Source organism: Erinaceus europaeus, chromosome 12, assembly GCF_950295315.1.
Source record: "Erinaceus europaeus chromosome 12, mEriEur2.1, whole genome shotgun sequence".
NCBI classification, from domain to species: domain Eukaryota; kingdom Metazoa; phylum Chordata; class Mammalia; order Eulipotyphla; family Erinaceidae; genus Erinaceus; species Erinaceus europaeus.
In genome coordinates this window covers 14,210,203-14,226,874 of record NC_080173.1, presented here as the reverse complement: position 1 = coordinate 14,226,874, position 16,672 = coordinate 14,210,203, and the positions used below count along the sequence as shown (strand labels likewise).

Here is a 16,672-nt window from a genome sequence, read left to right as displayed (position 1 = left end):
AAAAGCAATAAAAAGGGGGAAAAAATAGCCTCCAAGAGCGGGGGATTCATAGTGCAGGCACCAAGCCCTAGCAATAACCCTGGAGACAAAAGGAAAAAAAAAGTGAGTCTGGGTTCAGGGGAGCCCCAGAGTGATGCCTGGGAACCTCCCAGCCCACAGGGTAGGGCCAAGGACAGCACACAAACTCAGCTGGGCACAGGTCTGAGCCTTCCCCACCCTGCCTCCTTGCCCAGCCAGCCCCAACACTTGTCAGTCTCCAAGCCAAGAACATGTCTAGGTGTGTGTGTGTGTGTGTGTGTGTGTGTGTGTGTGTGTGTGTGTGTGTGTGTACACACATGAGTATGCATGCTCGCCAGAGTCCTTGTACAAATATGATTTTATGTTTCCTAGGCCCACTGCTTCATTTAAACAGGAGAGACAATCAGACAGACAGACAGACCACAATGCCAGAGGATCCAGGCCCATGAGTGAGCGGCTGGTGCCCTCCTTATAAGGCCTCCTCGGGAAACTTGGCTGGTGAGGGAGCCGGGTGGCTCTCTTGAGGCAGAGCCAGCAGCCCGCCTTGCAGACTTAGTCCTGGGCCAGCTGCACCCAGAGCTTCCCAGGCAGGGGTGGAGGAGGAGAAACCTAGAGAGGAGATCAGCTGGTCCCACTGAGGAGCAAGGAGAAGCCTGGGTTCAAGCCTAGTCTGGGACGAGGCCACGGTGTCAGATGCCAAGAACCCACTGCACCAGAGGAGAGTAAGCAGCTTCCCCAAGCCTGGGCAGGAGGGCTGGCCACAGGAGGCCCACACCAACTCTCTCTGAGGTGGTAGCCAGCCTGCTCAGACCCTCCACCAATGCAGGCAGCATTCCACACAGTAAGTCCTCAGAGCTTCCCCTGCCCTCCACCACTCCCCGGAGGTAAAGCCAGCCTGGAAGGCCATGTGCTTGGTTCCTAGAAGGCCCCATGGGATCCCTGCCCCTGCCTTCAAGAGCCACACAACAGCACCTACCTCACGCTTCCAACTTGGTTTATAGAGCCCCTACTATGTCCAAGCCACTTACTTGGTCGTCTTGCAGGATTCTCAAAAGCAACATGGGGGTCAGGCAGTGGTGCACCTGGTAAGTACTCACATTACAGTGAGTAAGCACCCAGCTTCAAGCCCCCGGTCCCCACCTGCAGGGGGAGAGCTTCATATGTGGTGAAGCATGGCTGGAGGTATCTCTTTGTCTCTTTCCTTCTCTATCTTCTCCCTCTCCTCTCAATTTCTCTCTGTCTCTATCAAATAATAGATAAAAAAAAAAAAGTGGTCCAGGAGGTGGCACAGTGGATAAAGTGTCAGACTCTCAAGCTTGAGGTCCTGAGTTTGATCCCCAACAGCACATGTACCAGAGTGATGTCTGGTTCTTTCTCTCTCTTCTCCTACCCCTGTCCTTAATAAATAAATAAAATATATTTAAAAATAAATAAATAAAAACATTAAGAAAAAAAAAAACAAGGCCTGAAAAATACCTCACATGGATAGCACACTGCCTCATCACATGTGACCGGGTTGACACCTAGCCCCTACCACACTGAAGGAAGCTTTGGTGCAGCTGTATCTCCTCCTATTCCTACCTCTCCTTTCTGTCTTGTTCTTTATACTGGAAAAAGTCAAAGTAAATGAATGAATAACAGCGATCAACAACCCAGTCCACAAGTCACCTACAAGTTTGTTTGAAGCATGAAAAGAATCTTGAAGAAAACAGAACAAGAATTAAGAACGCAGCTTAGGGGCAGGGCAGTGACACGCAGGCGTGCACACGTGACTGTATATGAGGAACTGGATTCAAACCCCTGGTCCCCACCTGCAGGGGGTGGGGGGAGCTCATGAGCCACTGAACATGCTGCTGGTGTCTCTCTTTCTCCCCCTCAATCTCTTCCTCTCTGTCTCTTTCACCCTCTATGAAAGAAAAAGAAGTGAAAACAGCCACTGAGAGCGATGAAGTCAAGCAGATACCAAGCTCCAGTGATAAAACCACTATGACCAAAAGAAAAATGCATTTTAGTTTCTAATTTATCTACTGCCTGAATAATAACAACAATAATAATAAGTTACACTTAAAACTATATTAAAGTATAAGTCTAGCTGGACCCAGTGAAAGATTATATTAAAAAAAAAAAAAGCGGGGGTCAGGCTACCGGTAGTGCAGCGGGTTAAGTGCATGTGGTGCGAAGGATCCCAGTTCGAGCCCTGCAGGGGAGTCACTTCACAGGCGGTGAAGCAGGTCTGCAGTATCTCTCTTTCTCCCCCTCTGTCTTCCCCTCCTCTCTCCATTTCTCTCTGTCCTATCCTGTTGGTATGCATGAGACCCCTTCTGTTTCATTTGGTTTAAATCCCCCCTGCTTAACACTATTCTATTTACATAACCACTTCATTCTATTTACATAACCACTGTTAACAAGTTCCACCCTCCCTCCAGGGCATTTGTGGTTCAGTGATAGGATTCTCACCTAATCTGCCCCCTCTTTGTCACACTCTGATTTTCACCAGTCACTTTTCTCTCCACCCTCTCTATGTCACATCCTGTCTCCACCTTACTTGGCAAGTATATATAAAGACAGCATTGTGAGTTTTACAGTACTGTACTTTGAGTTTAACTCAGCTCAGCTTAGATAGCGCTGCGTCCTGCATGAATAAAGAGATACTGCCTACAGCTCAACCATGAGTCCCTGGTCGTCTGTTACCGGCCCGTGAAGCCAGCCCGGCGAAAACAACATAACGAGTCGAAAACAACACTATCCAACAATGACATCAAGAACAACAATAATAATACAACAACAAAAAAAAACAATAAGAGCAACAAAAGGGAAAATAAATAATAAAAAAAAATTTTTAAAGCCTAGTCAAAGAAGGAAGAATTACACACAAATAACTTACGTAGCAAGCCGCACACAAAATACATGACAGAAAGATACAAAAGGGTTCAGGGATCAGAAAAAGCCGGGCTACTTGCAGTCCGTGGACAGGCTTCATGGAGGAGGTGGCATCTGAACTGGGCTTTGTAGGGTGCACAGGAGTTCAGATAACAGTGATGTGAAGAAAAGCAAGGCTGGGGATTAGTATTCAGCACAGAAAGGAGGCCTGTGAGAAATGACGATGCACTCAGAGCAAGAAGGGTCACAGGGTAGGGTGGAGCCAGCTGGATAGGAGGGAGTCACTCCAGAGGGTGAGTGAGCCCAGGAAGCACTGTGCTCCAGGGGGGGCAAAGCTGGGCCCTAGTAGACCCTGCCAGCCCTGACTCATAGCCTACAGGGTTCCCAGGGGTAAAAGCCAACTAGGGCACACAGCACCCTGCCCCCCCAAGGTGCCAGCTGAACCTCAGGGCTGTGGGCCAATGTGCCCACAAAGGACTGTCAGGGCAGACAGAATCTGGGGATGGAGGGATTCTCAGAGCTCCTACCCCAGCCCCCCAAGAAGAGGCGGAAAGGGTGGGAGTGCTGAGTGTCAGGAAAAGATGAGCAGGAAATGAGGCCCAGGGAGGAGCGGATGCAGAGAAACTGGACAGGCGGTCGCCAGAGAAGAGAGAGGCACACAGAAGTTCAGAGGCTGGGGCAGCTCAGACTCAGAATCCCAAGAAGCCACCTGCAGTGAGCTCAGGGAGCACCCCTCCATCAACAAGGCCCTGGACCTCAGGGCCAGTTCAGAGTGGACCTCACTTCCTCCTCCAGCCACCTCCTTGCCTGAGAGACAGGATCGCTGGACAGTGACTTCTACAGTCCTGTTTTGTTTGATTTATTTTGGATAGAGACAGAGAGAACTTGAGAGGGAAGGATGGAAAGAGAGAGAGAAATAGAGAGACCTGCAGCCCTGTTCCCCCATTTATGAAGCTTTCCCTCTTGTGGGTGGGGACTGGGAGCTTGAAACCTGGGTCCTTGATCAGGGGTCCTCTGCCATGTGTGTCAGTACCTGGCCCCCCTTCAGTTCTGTTTAAAGTGATAAAAACCCTCCCAAACAATCCCAGCCCTACCACCTCCAGCCCCATGCCTCATCCTTCCTCTTTGCACTATCTGTCCAGCCCGCATCCATACAACCCTGCCCCTGTCTCACGCCACAGCCTCACAGGTCACACCCAGCTAGGACATTCCCACCCTCCTCCACAGAGAACTGCCCTTGAGTCCCAGGTTCCTGGCCAGCCCTGTTCCATTACCTGGCTAGAGATGCTGCCTCTGCCCTCATCGACCTGATCAGACCCCACCTGTTCCAAACTCAGCTCAAGAAGCCTGGGCTACCAGCTGTCGCCCTTTGGCACTTCCATACTCCCATCTGCTCCTGGGCCACAGCCAGGAGGACATCCCCAGTGGCCCAGCTCCCAGAAGTCTGGCATCAAGTGGGGCCAGAGCTGCACCTGCCTCTGGAGGAAGACATTCCCATCACTCCCATATCAGGCTGGTGCCCAGAACCCAGGGCTGTGGCACCAAACAGCCATGCCCTGGCCCAGCCCCCAAACAGAGCCGCCCCTTGGCACTTCTAATGCCAACCCTTATGGAGATGTGGACAAGCCCGGCATTGACTGGCCTCCAGCCACATCCTGTGTGGCTCAGCTGAGTGTGAACACCTAACCCCGGGAGGCAGCACATCTGGGGGCAGAGGTCTCAGGCCAACAGAAGACCAAGAGGAAAGGAAATGAGGCCATGTCACTCAATAAACATTGGCCATGTCTCTGTTCAGCATCATCATATTGGGGGGTGGGCTGCAAAGCCAAGTTTAGGGAGATGGGGAGAGAACCTAGACTCAGATTTCCCAGGCTCAGAACCAACGCCCACCCCCACCCCAAGGCTCCCCGCTTCTCAGTTCACACTAAGGCCCAGTGAGATAAATACAGTCTTGGCCACCCACCTGAATTTCCTGAGTCAACTGTACACCAGACCTGACATGAGTGCAGAGGGCAGTATCACCCAGCATCCTCCCCATCACAAGCTGAGTGCCCTCCCAGTTGCCAAACCCACTGACCACCAGGACACTCCTACTCACACAGGACAACCAGCAGAAGCTGAACACAGCCACTCGAAGAGATGTATGCATGCCCGTGTTCACAAGAGCACTGTGCACAGGGTTGGGGAAAGAGCATGACTGTGCAAAGGCTTTCATGACTGGGGCTCTGAGGTCCCACATTCTCTCCCCAGCACCACCATAAGCCAGAGTTGAGCAAGGTTCGGGAAAGAGAGAGAGAGAGAGGACAGATGGATGGAGGAAAGAAATAAGCAAAGGAAGGAAGGAAGGAAGGAAGGAAGGAAGGAAGGAAGGAAGGAAGGAGAGAAAGAAAGAAAGAAAGAAAGAAAGAAAGAAAGAAAGAAAGAAAGAAAGAGAACACTATGCACAGCCAGGAGTCATACAAGCACCCATCAGCAGAGGCTGGATAAACAAGATGTGGCCAACACGTACAGCAGAATCACATCCAGCCTCAAAAAAAGAAGGAAGTCCTGACACGCACTGTAGTATGAATGATGAGCTTGGAGAACATCACAGCCAAGTGAAATAAGGAAGACACAAAAGGACAAGCCCTGAAGGTCTCCACTTGCATGAGGTTCCCTAGGAGTCAAACTCACAGAGATAGGACAGAAATGGTGAAGTGGGAGGGCAGTGTGTTCAACCAGGACAGAATTTCAGCTAAGGAAGATAAGAGCTCTAGAAATGGGTGGAGGAGACAGCTGCACGATGTGAATATACTAAATCCCAGAAACGTACTCAAACACAGCGGCCCAGGAGGTGACGCAGTGGAAATAGTGTGTCAAGTCCTGTGCTCAGAACTTCCATGGGCCAAGAGCCGCCGTGGGAACAGAAGCTGTGTCCTTCTGCACCCCCTTCCCTGCACTCTGGGGGTACCTGGAAAAAAGCACCATCTCCCCCAGGGACCCCCAGATGACAAGTCCTCTAGATCTGGGGCCCCCCAGGCAGCACTCAGGCCCTCCATCCCCTCCCTTAGCAAAGAGGTGGCCCTCAGGGAGCCCTTTTCCAGCATCATGGAACCCCAGTCTGCAGAGATCAAGTGACCTGACCCCCGGCCTCCTTCCCTGGGTAAGAAGAAAAGCTTCCAATGCAAAGCTTTTAGAAGGCTCAGGTGCCCAGTCCCAGACCCTAAGGCGATCTCTGTTGAGCACTAACAAGACTGCCTACAAAGTCCTTTCTCTTTTATTTACTTTTTGCCTCCAGGGTTATTACTGGGGCTTGGTGCCTGCATCTCGAATCCACTGCTCCTGGAGGCTATTTTTCCCCATTTTGTTGCCCTTGTTTTATCTTTACTGAGGTTATTGTTGTTATTGGATAGGACAGAGGGAAATCAAGAGAGGAGGGGAAGACAGAGAAGAGAAGAAAAAGATAGACACCTGCAGACCTGCTTCACCGCTTATGAAGCAGCCACCTTGCAGGTTGGGGGCCAGGGGCTCAAACCGGAATCCTTACACTGGTCTTTGAACTTTGCGCCATATGCGCTTAACCTGCAGCACTACCGCCTGACTGAAAATCTTTTCTAGCTGGACACTGTGGCCACCAGAAAATGGCAGTTGTCCCATCCTGCTCCCATGATCCTCCAAGCCTGCCTTCCCCTCACTCAAGATTCCAGACCCACCCCCACCCCCACCCCCACCACAGCAGAAGCACACCACCACCACCTGGGTCAACCAGTGATGCAGAGGTTCCTTCCAAGATCAACTTCAAGTCTAGCATGCTGCATCTTGGTTCATCCTCTGTGGACTTAGCCACCAACTTTTCCCCAGCCTGGGCACACCTGCAGGTGTCTTCCCTGCAGAGGCACAGCCCACCCCACTCCCCACATTCAGTCTGCAGGCTCCACAGCCAAGCTACCTTCCCATCCCCTAAGCACCGCCACTCAAAAGCCCCAGAACTGGGCTACTCACCCTCCTGGTTCTTGGGTGGGGCCTCGGTCACGGGCGGCTGAGGCTTGGGTTCTAGTCGGCTATGCAGCTGAGACAGGGGTGTGGGTTCTGAATTCTCCAGGGTCTGGGATGGGGCGGGGGAGGCGGGTCCCTCAGTTGACTTTGGCACCTGGATCTCCACCCTCCTGGGGGCCGTGTCAGCAGCAGGGGCGGCGGGCACCTCAGGGATCTTGGCCACAGGGGGCTCCATCCTCCGGTGGGCTGACTCCTGGGCCTTGACAAGGGTGATCTCCGTCCTCCGAGGGGTAGGCTCCGGCGTCTTGTGGCCCAGCACCTCAGCCCGCTTGAGCCCGAACCTGGAGGGGCCGGAGGTGCCTGCGTTCTCCACCGTCTTGGACGAGATGTCAATGGAGATCTCCGTGCGCCTGGACAGAGGCTCGGTCTTGGATCCGGGGAGCTCAACCCTCCGCAGGGAGGACTTGGGAGACCGCTGGCTCAGGGAGTCTACATGGCGGGCCACTGGCTCTGCATTCTTCACACCCAGGTCCTGGAATTTCTGGGTGGAGCTGGTCACCGTGGTCCGAAGGAGAGGGGTCTGGACCCTCCGGGGAGGAGTAGAGTTGGGTGTCTCGACCTCCTCGACCTCAAAAGACCTTTTTAAGGCTGAAAAAGAGAGAGAGAGAGAGAAGAGAGACCCATTAGCAGCAGTAGCTCAGGACACAGAGGGGCAGATGGAGTGGGGCCGTGAGGGGCTGCCAACCGTGACTGGGAGGGGAACACGACTGCAGATTTCCAGCTTGTCATGACTTCACTTCACCACCCTCACCTCCTCCCCAGCGTAGACACCTTCTGCAAACACAGCTGCAGCAGCAAAAAGAGGGCATGTCCCCAGGACCCCAGCCACATCCACAAGCCATCAGGATCTCCTTGGGAGTGGCAGCATTCCATCAGGAAGAGCACCCATCAGCACTAGAACCTTCCCTTGGCACAAGGCACTGGGCTTGCTTGGATTGTAGCACAGTGGTCTTAGTCCACCAGTGACTAGAACCTCGCGTCCTAGGGCCAGACAAGGTGTCACCTGGCTCTGCCACTTAGTCCGTGACATTTGGCAAAGTGCATCAAATACTGCAGCCACAGTGTCCTTGTCTGCATGTAATCTGGGGATATGCTTTAGTGGCTTCACAAGGGTCAGTGTGAGACCTGAAGTTACGCACACCCCAACTTCCTTGCCCTTGTAGAGGGGGGGAGGGTCTTCAGTCCTCACCCTGCAGAGCTGGACCCTTCCAGATGCCAGCCAGGCTGACTCCCCAGCCCAGCATCTCTTCCCCAATCTGCCCCTCCCAGGAGGCGAGGACTGTGGCTGGGGAGCCGCCAATTCTCAGGGCCCCTGAAGCCCTGCTGAAAATGAGAACCAGCTGAGCCCATTACAAAGCCCCAGCAGGAAGGGACCACGTGGCGGGAGCCCAGTGTCTCTCTCCTCTGGACCCTGGATTTCACAGGAACCCCATTTCCTCCCCTGTACAGGCTGGTCCCCATTTCTCTAGGGTCATTTTCTGCTCCAGCTCCTGCCCCTTCCCCAGTGGAGGGCACTCCCTTCAGAAGACTGGGGCATCTGTGCTTTTTAGCAATGTAGAGAGGGCGAGGGGAGGGGGGGTAGGGGGGAGTGTCTCTGACACCTGGGGCCCTCTTGAAGGGGCATCTCTAAGCCCCTAGTGCAACACCTGCTGCACTCTGTGGTCTGAGCACACAATCCTGGGAGGAGGAAAAACACCCTGAGAGGCAGTGGGTTGGGGGAGCTTGTAAGTAGCAGGGGCTCCTGCCTCAGCCCAGTAAGGGCCCCTGGCATGGCGATGCCTCTGAGCCAGAGCTCCAGATTCTCCAAAGACTCTGGAAATCCAGATGACAAATAAAATGATAATTATGCGTTTTCTTTTATTTTTAAGTGCTGACACAAACAACCCTTTCAGAACATTGTGCAATCAAACAGAACCACACAGCACGGGCTGCACTCAGCCTGCAGGCTGGGTGCTGGCCCCGGGCAGCAAGAGGATCCTGGCTAGGGTCCCCACTTGGTGTAACTCCGCTTCCCCCACTCAGGTCTCTCAACCAAAACCAAATGCACACTGCCCCTTTTAAGAAACACAAGTCAAGTCCCGAACTGTGCGCCCAGGTGGTTTCCTTGGGGTTCCCTGGCCTACCCAGACTCAAGGCAGTAAGAATCCCATACACACAGGAGTCGGGCAGTAGCACAGCGGGTTAAGCGCACATGGTGTGAAGCACAAGGACAGGTGTTAAGGATCTCAGTTCGAGCCCCGGCTCCCCACCTGCAGGGGAGTCACTTCACAGGCAGTAAAGCAGGTCTGCAGATGTCTTTCTCTCCTCCTCTCTATCTTCCCCTCCTCAATCCACTTCTCCCTACCCTATCCAACAATGACGACATCTATAACCACAACTAACTACAACAATAAAAAACACAGGCAACAAAAGCGGGAATAAATATTTTTAAAAGTTAAAAAAAAAAAGAATCCCATACACACATGGCTGCTCCTGGGCTCCACATTCCACCCTGCCAGGACGGGTGTTTCCAGAGACCCCTGGTGTCAGTTCCACAGGGTTGAGTTGGAGAACAGAAGTGAGACTGAGGAAGACCTCTGCCCTAGTCTGGCTCAAGAAAACAGGAAGGTTCCTCCCTGGGGGTCCTGATGAGGAAGAGCCAGGGTCACTAGTCTGCACTCAGCCCCTTTCAGCCCCATCCACAGTCAACACACAGCCATCCACAGACACACACAACCAGGGGCCTGCAGGGAAAAGCCTGTTCCTGGATCCTTTCCTGGATGGGCACAAACCCGAGACATAGGGAGACTCACAGGAGTAACAGTGATCTAGATTTTTCCCCAGCATATCTGGAGACAGAGCACACAGAGGTCACCATGACACCCAGCTGGGAAGAATTAGCAGCAGCTTGATACCCGGCTGGCAGGACAAGGCCCTCCAGCAGCACCTCCCCCATCAAAGGTCGACAACATGCCATGGATCTCCACCCACACACAGTTGCCCCTCCCATGAGCACCCTTCACCAACTGGGACCAGGTACAAGCAAACAACCGGAGGCCAAGTCAGGGTGCTGCTGGCTTATTTTTGCAGCTCTGAGAGCCCGATGTGACCACTTACCAGTTCTGATGACTGACTTGAGCAGGGACCCAGTGACCTCGTCCTCAGATGCTAATGAGGGGAACTATACACTATATAACCACAGTCCCCCACAATCCCTACTGTCCCTACCCCAAGGGCAGGAGGTGCTCACCTCAGCTCAGCTGGTTTCCAAATGAGAATGCTTGCCTTCTCCTGTCTCAGAAGCCACATTCCCTCAAGCCAGACTCCTGCCCTGAGGTCCAGAGCCTTGCCTGACCTCTCTCTACATGCACCTACAGCCCCGAGAGAGTGCACCAGGAGCCGGAGGGCAGCTCCTGCATTCTGGCCCAATGCTGGGAACTTATCCTAAGAAATCATCAGACGTCTAGAGAGACTTACGCAAGGGGATGTTTGCATCCACACTAAAACAGCAAAAGCTGGGAGCAGTTGGGGGATGCAGATTGTCTAAACTCATTGCCTGAGCCCTGCACTGTCATCATGACTGGGGAGCTGAAGATAAGAAAGCCGAGAGCACTAAGTAAAAATAGAAGGAGGCAAGAGGTGTGGAAGGTTTTCACATTGGAGGGGATGGTGGCAGGTGGGTGGAGTCGAGCAGGAAGCTTGTCCTAGTCACTTTCCTGCCTTCTCCCAGCATACCTACACTCAACCTCGGTGCTGAGTATTTTCAAGGGATGAAACCATCCAAACTGCTCTTAAGAAACAGACCCAGGGGGTGGTCCAGGAGGTGACTCAGTGGATAAAGCACTGGACTCTCAAGTATGAGGTCCTGAGTTCAATCCCCAGCAGCACATGTACAAGAGTAATGTTTGGTGTATATTCTCTCTCTGTCTCTCTCCTTCTATCTTTTCATTAATAAATAAATAAAATAAAAAAGAAAGAAAGAAAAAGAGGGTGAGGTAGATAGCATAATTGTTATGCCAAAAGACTCTCATGCCTGAGGCTCCAAAGACCCAGGTTCAATCCCTACAACATTATAAACCAGAGCTGGGCAGTGCTCTGGTAATAAATAAATAAATAAATAAATAAATAAATAAATAAAACCAGACCCAAGGCATGGGGGTGTCTGGTCAATAGAGCACAAAATCATGTCAGACAAAAGTAAGTGAAGTCTCATGAATGGTGGAGGGGTACTCTGGTGTCTCTCTAAAGCAGCAAAATAAAGAAAAAAGAAAGTTTACAAGAAAAATGTTTGCCGGCCCAAGAGGGAAGTATGGTAGGAAAAGCATGAGGTCCTGGATTTGATTCCCTTCATCAGAATTGCCCAAGTTATATTCTGGTTCTCATTCTTTCACTAACAAATAAATAAATCTTTAATTAAAAAAAAAAGGTAAATGGGGTTGGGGAGACAGCATAATGGTTAGGCCTGAGGCTCTGAGCCCTCAGACTCAATCAATCCTCAGCACCAGCATAAGCCAGAGTTGAGCAATGCTCTGGTAAGAAAAATAAGGAGGAGCAGGGGCAGGGACATAGGCAGGAGCAGGAGCAGTAAATGTTTAAACAGTAAAATAAGCAAAATTTGCAGAGAACAGGATAGCCTGGATGGCCCTGCACACTAGCCCAATGCCGTCTGCTCTCTCCCTCCAGTCGGGCCCTTGGGCACTAAGCACAGTTTCAGCTGTGGAGGCCAAGCAGAAGCTGTCTCTCCCGGTCTATGCCCACCAGAAGGGAACCTCAGCAGCCAGGTCTGGGTCCACCTGGGAGGAACATGGTGTGCAAGGGGGTACTGTGAAGACTCCGCTCTGATGCAGGCTGTCACAGGCCTCTCTGGGCTGCCCAGATGTACAAGTCTGGGGCCCATGGGGACTTGCAGAACAGTGCATTGGCCTGGGACAAATGCCTGGCGGGGGCAAGCTAGAGACTCCAGTCAAGTCCAACCACATGGTCCCACAAGAGAACACTATGTTCACTGTCCTGCATGCAGTCCAGTGGCAGGCAGGATCCTAAGAGCCAGTCCTGGTCACAAGACTAGTGGGCGTCAGCAAAGCAGGGTCTTTCCCTGAAGAATCAGCGGTGGCCACCTGAGATGCAAGGTCAGGGGCCCAGGGGCCCAGAGGGATGGGGCCAGGCAGTCACCCTGAGCCTGCAGGCAAACCTAGCTGGGCAGGTAACTAAGTTGGTGAGTCCTCCTCCCCCAGTCTCATTCTGTGGAACCCCTTAGCCAGGGATGGCAGCAGGGAAGACAGAAGAGGAATCAGGACCAGAGGCGCCACTGAAATGACAAATCCCTGGGTCAGGAGGAGGCTCATTGGAAGAACACACACCTTGCATGTGTAAGACCCTGGGTTAGATCCTAGCACATCAAAACAAGGACAAGTAAAATGACATAATGACATCACAGTGCTCTGGTATCTCTTTCTCACTCACTTGCTCTAATTAATGTCTAAAAGAAAGCCATGCAGGGTCAGAGGAGCAAGAACCGGACCAGCTAAGCAGTAAGTTCCCTGGGGAAAGGCAGGACAGGAGGAACTTCCAGGCCAAGCCCTCCCTCGAGCTTCTAGGGCAGAGTGGGAGGTGCTGCAGGCTGGCTCCTCTCACCAGGACGGGGACTCAACATGGCGAACTGATGCTGCCTGACTGCTGTGGGTGCGCACACCCGGCCATGTGCACCGTGAAAAATGTGAACACACACACACACACACACACACACACACACACACACACACACACACACACACGTGCTCCTCTGGAGACTGAAGTTGTTCCAGCCTCACACACAGGCATCTATTGCGCTCATGGCCCAGGAATGGCCTCTTCTGCTGGGGCCTGTCCTGACACCAGAGCCTCCCCTAAAAGGCAGCCCTGGGCGGCAAGTATTGAGTGGGACTGAGTGCCTGCTTCTTGAGACTGGGTGCTGATCCATGCACCCTACCGGCACCTCACTCCCCGGCATCACTGCCTCCTGCCATATTCTTCTGGTCGGCAACTTAACTCAGGAGCCCCAGGGACAAGGGGGGAGAACAGATCTGTAGAAAGGGAGTACATGGGGACTGAGCAGTGATGCACCCGGTTAAGTACACATAGTGCTAAGCACAAGGATCTGGGTTCGAGCCCCCCACTCCCCACCTGCAGGAAGGACATTTCACGAGCAGTGAAGCAGGTCTGCAGGTGTCAATCTTTCTCTCTCTTTTTCTATCTCCCCTCCCCTCCCTCTCAATGTCTCTCTGTTCCATCCAATAAAATGAAATTGAAGACTTTGGGGTGGTAGCGCAGTGGGTTAAGCGCACGTGGTGCCAAGCGCAAGGACCGGTGTAAGGATCCCGGTTCGAGCCCCCCAGCTCCCCACCTGCAGGGGTGTCGATTCACAGGCAGTGAAGCAGGTCTGCAGATGTCTATCTTTCTCTCCCCTCTCTGTCTTCCCCTCCTCTCTCCATTTCTCTCTGTCCTATCCAACAACGATGACATGAACAACAATAATAACTACAACAACAATAAAACCAGGGCAACAAAAAGGAAAATAAATAAATAAAAATAAAATTTAAAAGGGCGACAAAAAATAAATAAATAATAAAATTGAAAAAAAAATAGCCACCAGGAGCAGTGGATTCGTAGTGCAGGCACTGAGCCCCAGAGAGAACCCTGGAGGAAAAAAGAAAAAAAAGAAATAGAAATAGAAAGGGAGTGCAGACAAGCAGAGGAGGTAAGCACACGCCCTAAAGCAGGGGCTCTCAAGCACACTACAGCTGCACAGGGGGATGGATTCCTGTGAAGAAGCATGTCTGATAACCGCAGGCAGAGGCAAGCAGCTCCAGCTGGGGGGGAGGCCCGCTGGGGGGGCTGTGACGGCCCTGGGCGCCCCTGCACATGGACCAGCTGAAAAGGGCCCAGGGCCTGTGGGCAGTATGCACCACCCTGCTCCCCACCCTGCTCCCCAATTTCCCACCCAACAAAGCAGGCCCACCAGGCAGCACCCAGACAACCTCACCCCGGCCCAGCAGAGACCTCTGGACAGGAGAAACAGGCCGCTGAGACCCAACAGGCATGTGGGCAGAGCCAAGGGTGTTCCTGAAGTTCACCAGGGGACGCTAGGCTGTCCCGCCCCAGGGAGGGAATGTGAGGGTACCTGGTTCCCCCAGATCGGTTGTAATGACTGTCATTTTGCTTGGGGTATTCAGACGAAGATGCTTTCTCTTGGTCTCTGGTGTGATGGGCTGCTCAGGGCCCATCCGATCAGGAACCAGCTCTGGAGGAGAAGCCTCACCTGGCCCAAGGCTGAGTGTGCCAAGTGGGGACTTGAGAAACAAGCCTCCCTTTACAGGCTGCAGGGGGACCTCAGCCCTTCAGCTGGTGAGTGTTTCAGACACACACAAAATCACAAGCAAAAGTCAGACCTGAGGGCCAGGGGCCGCAGGCCCCTCAGCAAAGGAGGCTGAGAAGCTGGGTGAGGAGCCATGTAGCAGCCATGAGTGACAGCCGGCCTGAGGGATTCCAGGCTTCTCCTATGCCCAAGATTCACCACATTCATCTCTCCTTGGGAAAAGCCTTCAAGTGACTGTGCAACTGAGGCCACAGCAGAATCAACCCGGTTCCCAGCCAGGTCTCACCCACCCTGGCTGCACAGCTGAACCCAACAAGGAACCCACCCAGGAAGGAATGAGAGGCCCTGCCCAGCCCTTGAACAATGGCTTCCAGAATCTGCCAGGCCCCAGGATGCTATGTCTGAGTGACTCCCAGAACCTGTGGAAACAACCTTATTTGGAAAAGGGAACTTTGCTGATATAATTATAGAGATCTCAAACTGAGATCCCTAAATTCAACAATGGGTCCTTCCAAGAAACAAAGAAGGAGGGGTGGGTGGTGGCACACCCCATAGAGGACATATTACCAGGCACAAAGACCCAGGTTCAAGCCCCCAGTCTCCACCTGCAGGGGGGGGTGCTTCACAAACAGTAAAGCAGTGCTGCAGATATCTCCCTCCCTCTCTATCTCTCCCTCCCCTCTCAATTTCTCTCTGTCCTATCAAATAAAAAAAGAAAAAAATTAGAGGAAAAAAAATGGTCAGAGGGAGCAGTAGATTTGTGGTACAGGCAGAGCCTCAGTGATAATTCTGGTGGCAATTTAAAAAGCAAAATAAAGAGGACTGGGTGGTAGTGCAGCGGGTTAAGCGCACATGGTGCAAAGTGCAAGGACCGGCGTAAGGATCCTGGTTCGAGCCCCCAGCTCCCCACCTGTAGGGGGTCACTTCACAAGCGGTGAAGCAGGTCTGCTGGTGTCTATCTTTCTCTCTCCCTCTCTGCCTTCCCCTCCTCTCTCAATTTCTCTCTGTCCTATCCAACAACAACAGCAATAACAACAACAATAATAATAAAAACAAGGGCAACACAAATTGGGAAGATGGCCTCCAGGAGCAGTGGATTTGTACTGCAAAAAAATTAAAATAAATAATGGTGGTCTGGGAGGTGGCGCAATGGATAAAGCACTGGGCTCTCAGCATGAGGTCCAGAGTTCAGTCCCCATCAGCACATGTACCAGAGTGATGTCTGGTTCTTTCTCTCTCTCCTCCTATCTTTCTGATGAATAAATAAATAAATTATTTTTTAAAAAACTAAGTGCTTTTAAAAATAATAAATAAATGATGGCCGGGGCTAGGCAGTGGCACACCCGATTAATCGACACCTTTGGAGGGATCTCTGGGACGGACTGTTCATCAGCAGTGCCTGCCCTCAGGGGAGCAGAGCACTATAGGAGTGGAGTCTGGTGTGAGGTCTGGAGACTAAGCCTGAATGGCCTTAATGGTGTGACTTCTCCTGTGTGAGGACACTGTGCTGAGGCCCCACCTCTGACCATCTGAGCAGTGCCCTGAGTCTCTCCACTGCTCAGAAACCCATTGGGTGGGGCAGAGGCATGTCTGGGTGAGTGCTTCTATGCAGAGACTGACCCAGACACCTTGGTAGGAAGAAGCCTCTCACTCAAGCACCAGCTCTCCATTCACAGCTGGAGGAAGCCTTGCTCCAAGGTTCCTTCCTACCCCCAACCCGGCTCCCCACTAGCCTCAATGCTCCCCCACATCCACCACCAGAACTCAGCCAGGGCACCATTCCCACTCCCAGTAACTTTGACCCAGACCTCAGCACTTACAGGGGGTTAATTTCAGATGTTTACCACCTCTACCCTAAAGAGGTTCTTGGGGTTACTGATGGAGCTGGGGCGGGGTGCAATCAGGTGGCCACCCCTGCTTCAAGGACTCTCTATGTAGCATATAACCACCATGGTTAGAAGGTCCCTTCCCAGGGCTGGTCCCAGCAGAGGGCAGTGACAGGCAATGACAAAGACAGGCAGTGACACTCCAGATGGGCTTTCCTTCTTTCTTTCAGATATTAATAGCAGAAAATTTCTGAGGTACATATATTAGATATTGTTTTAAACTGGTGATTCTTTTTAAATCTTTTATCTCTTTTATTTTACTGGCTAGAGACAGAGAAATCGAGAGGGAAAAGGGAGATAGAGAGGGGAAAAAAAAAAAAAGAAGGAACCCTAACCTGCAGCCCTGCTTCACCACTCATGAATCTTCACCCCTACATGGGGGGACTGGGGACTTGAACCTAGGTCCTTGCATATGAGGAGAACATGTGTGCTCTACCAGATGTACCACCACCCAGCCACTGGATAGATTTTCAAAGTGTCCCCAGATACTGGACTTTGTTTTCTTGAATCACAGTTATGG

General features: G+C 52.2%; 1 protein-coding gene across 5 annotated transcripts in view; it reads right to left on the bottom strand.

Moving 5' to 3' along the window:
- SEPTIN9 (septin 9) overlaps nucleotides 1-16,672 on the bottom strand; it is a 184,613-nt gene that overhangs the window by 69,653 nt on the left and 98,288 nt on the right. For all 5 annotated transcript variants that reach the window (XM_016192299.2, XM_060202825.1, XM_016192300.2 and 2 more), the window contains one exon: nucleotides 6,880-7,521. In XM_016192299.2, the coding sequence (XP_016047785.1) occupies nucleotides 6,880-7,521 (642 nt within the window). The remainder of the gene's footprint in view (nucleotides 1-6,879; nucleotides 7,522-16,672) is intronic.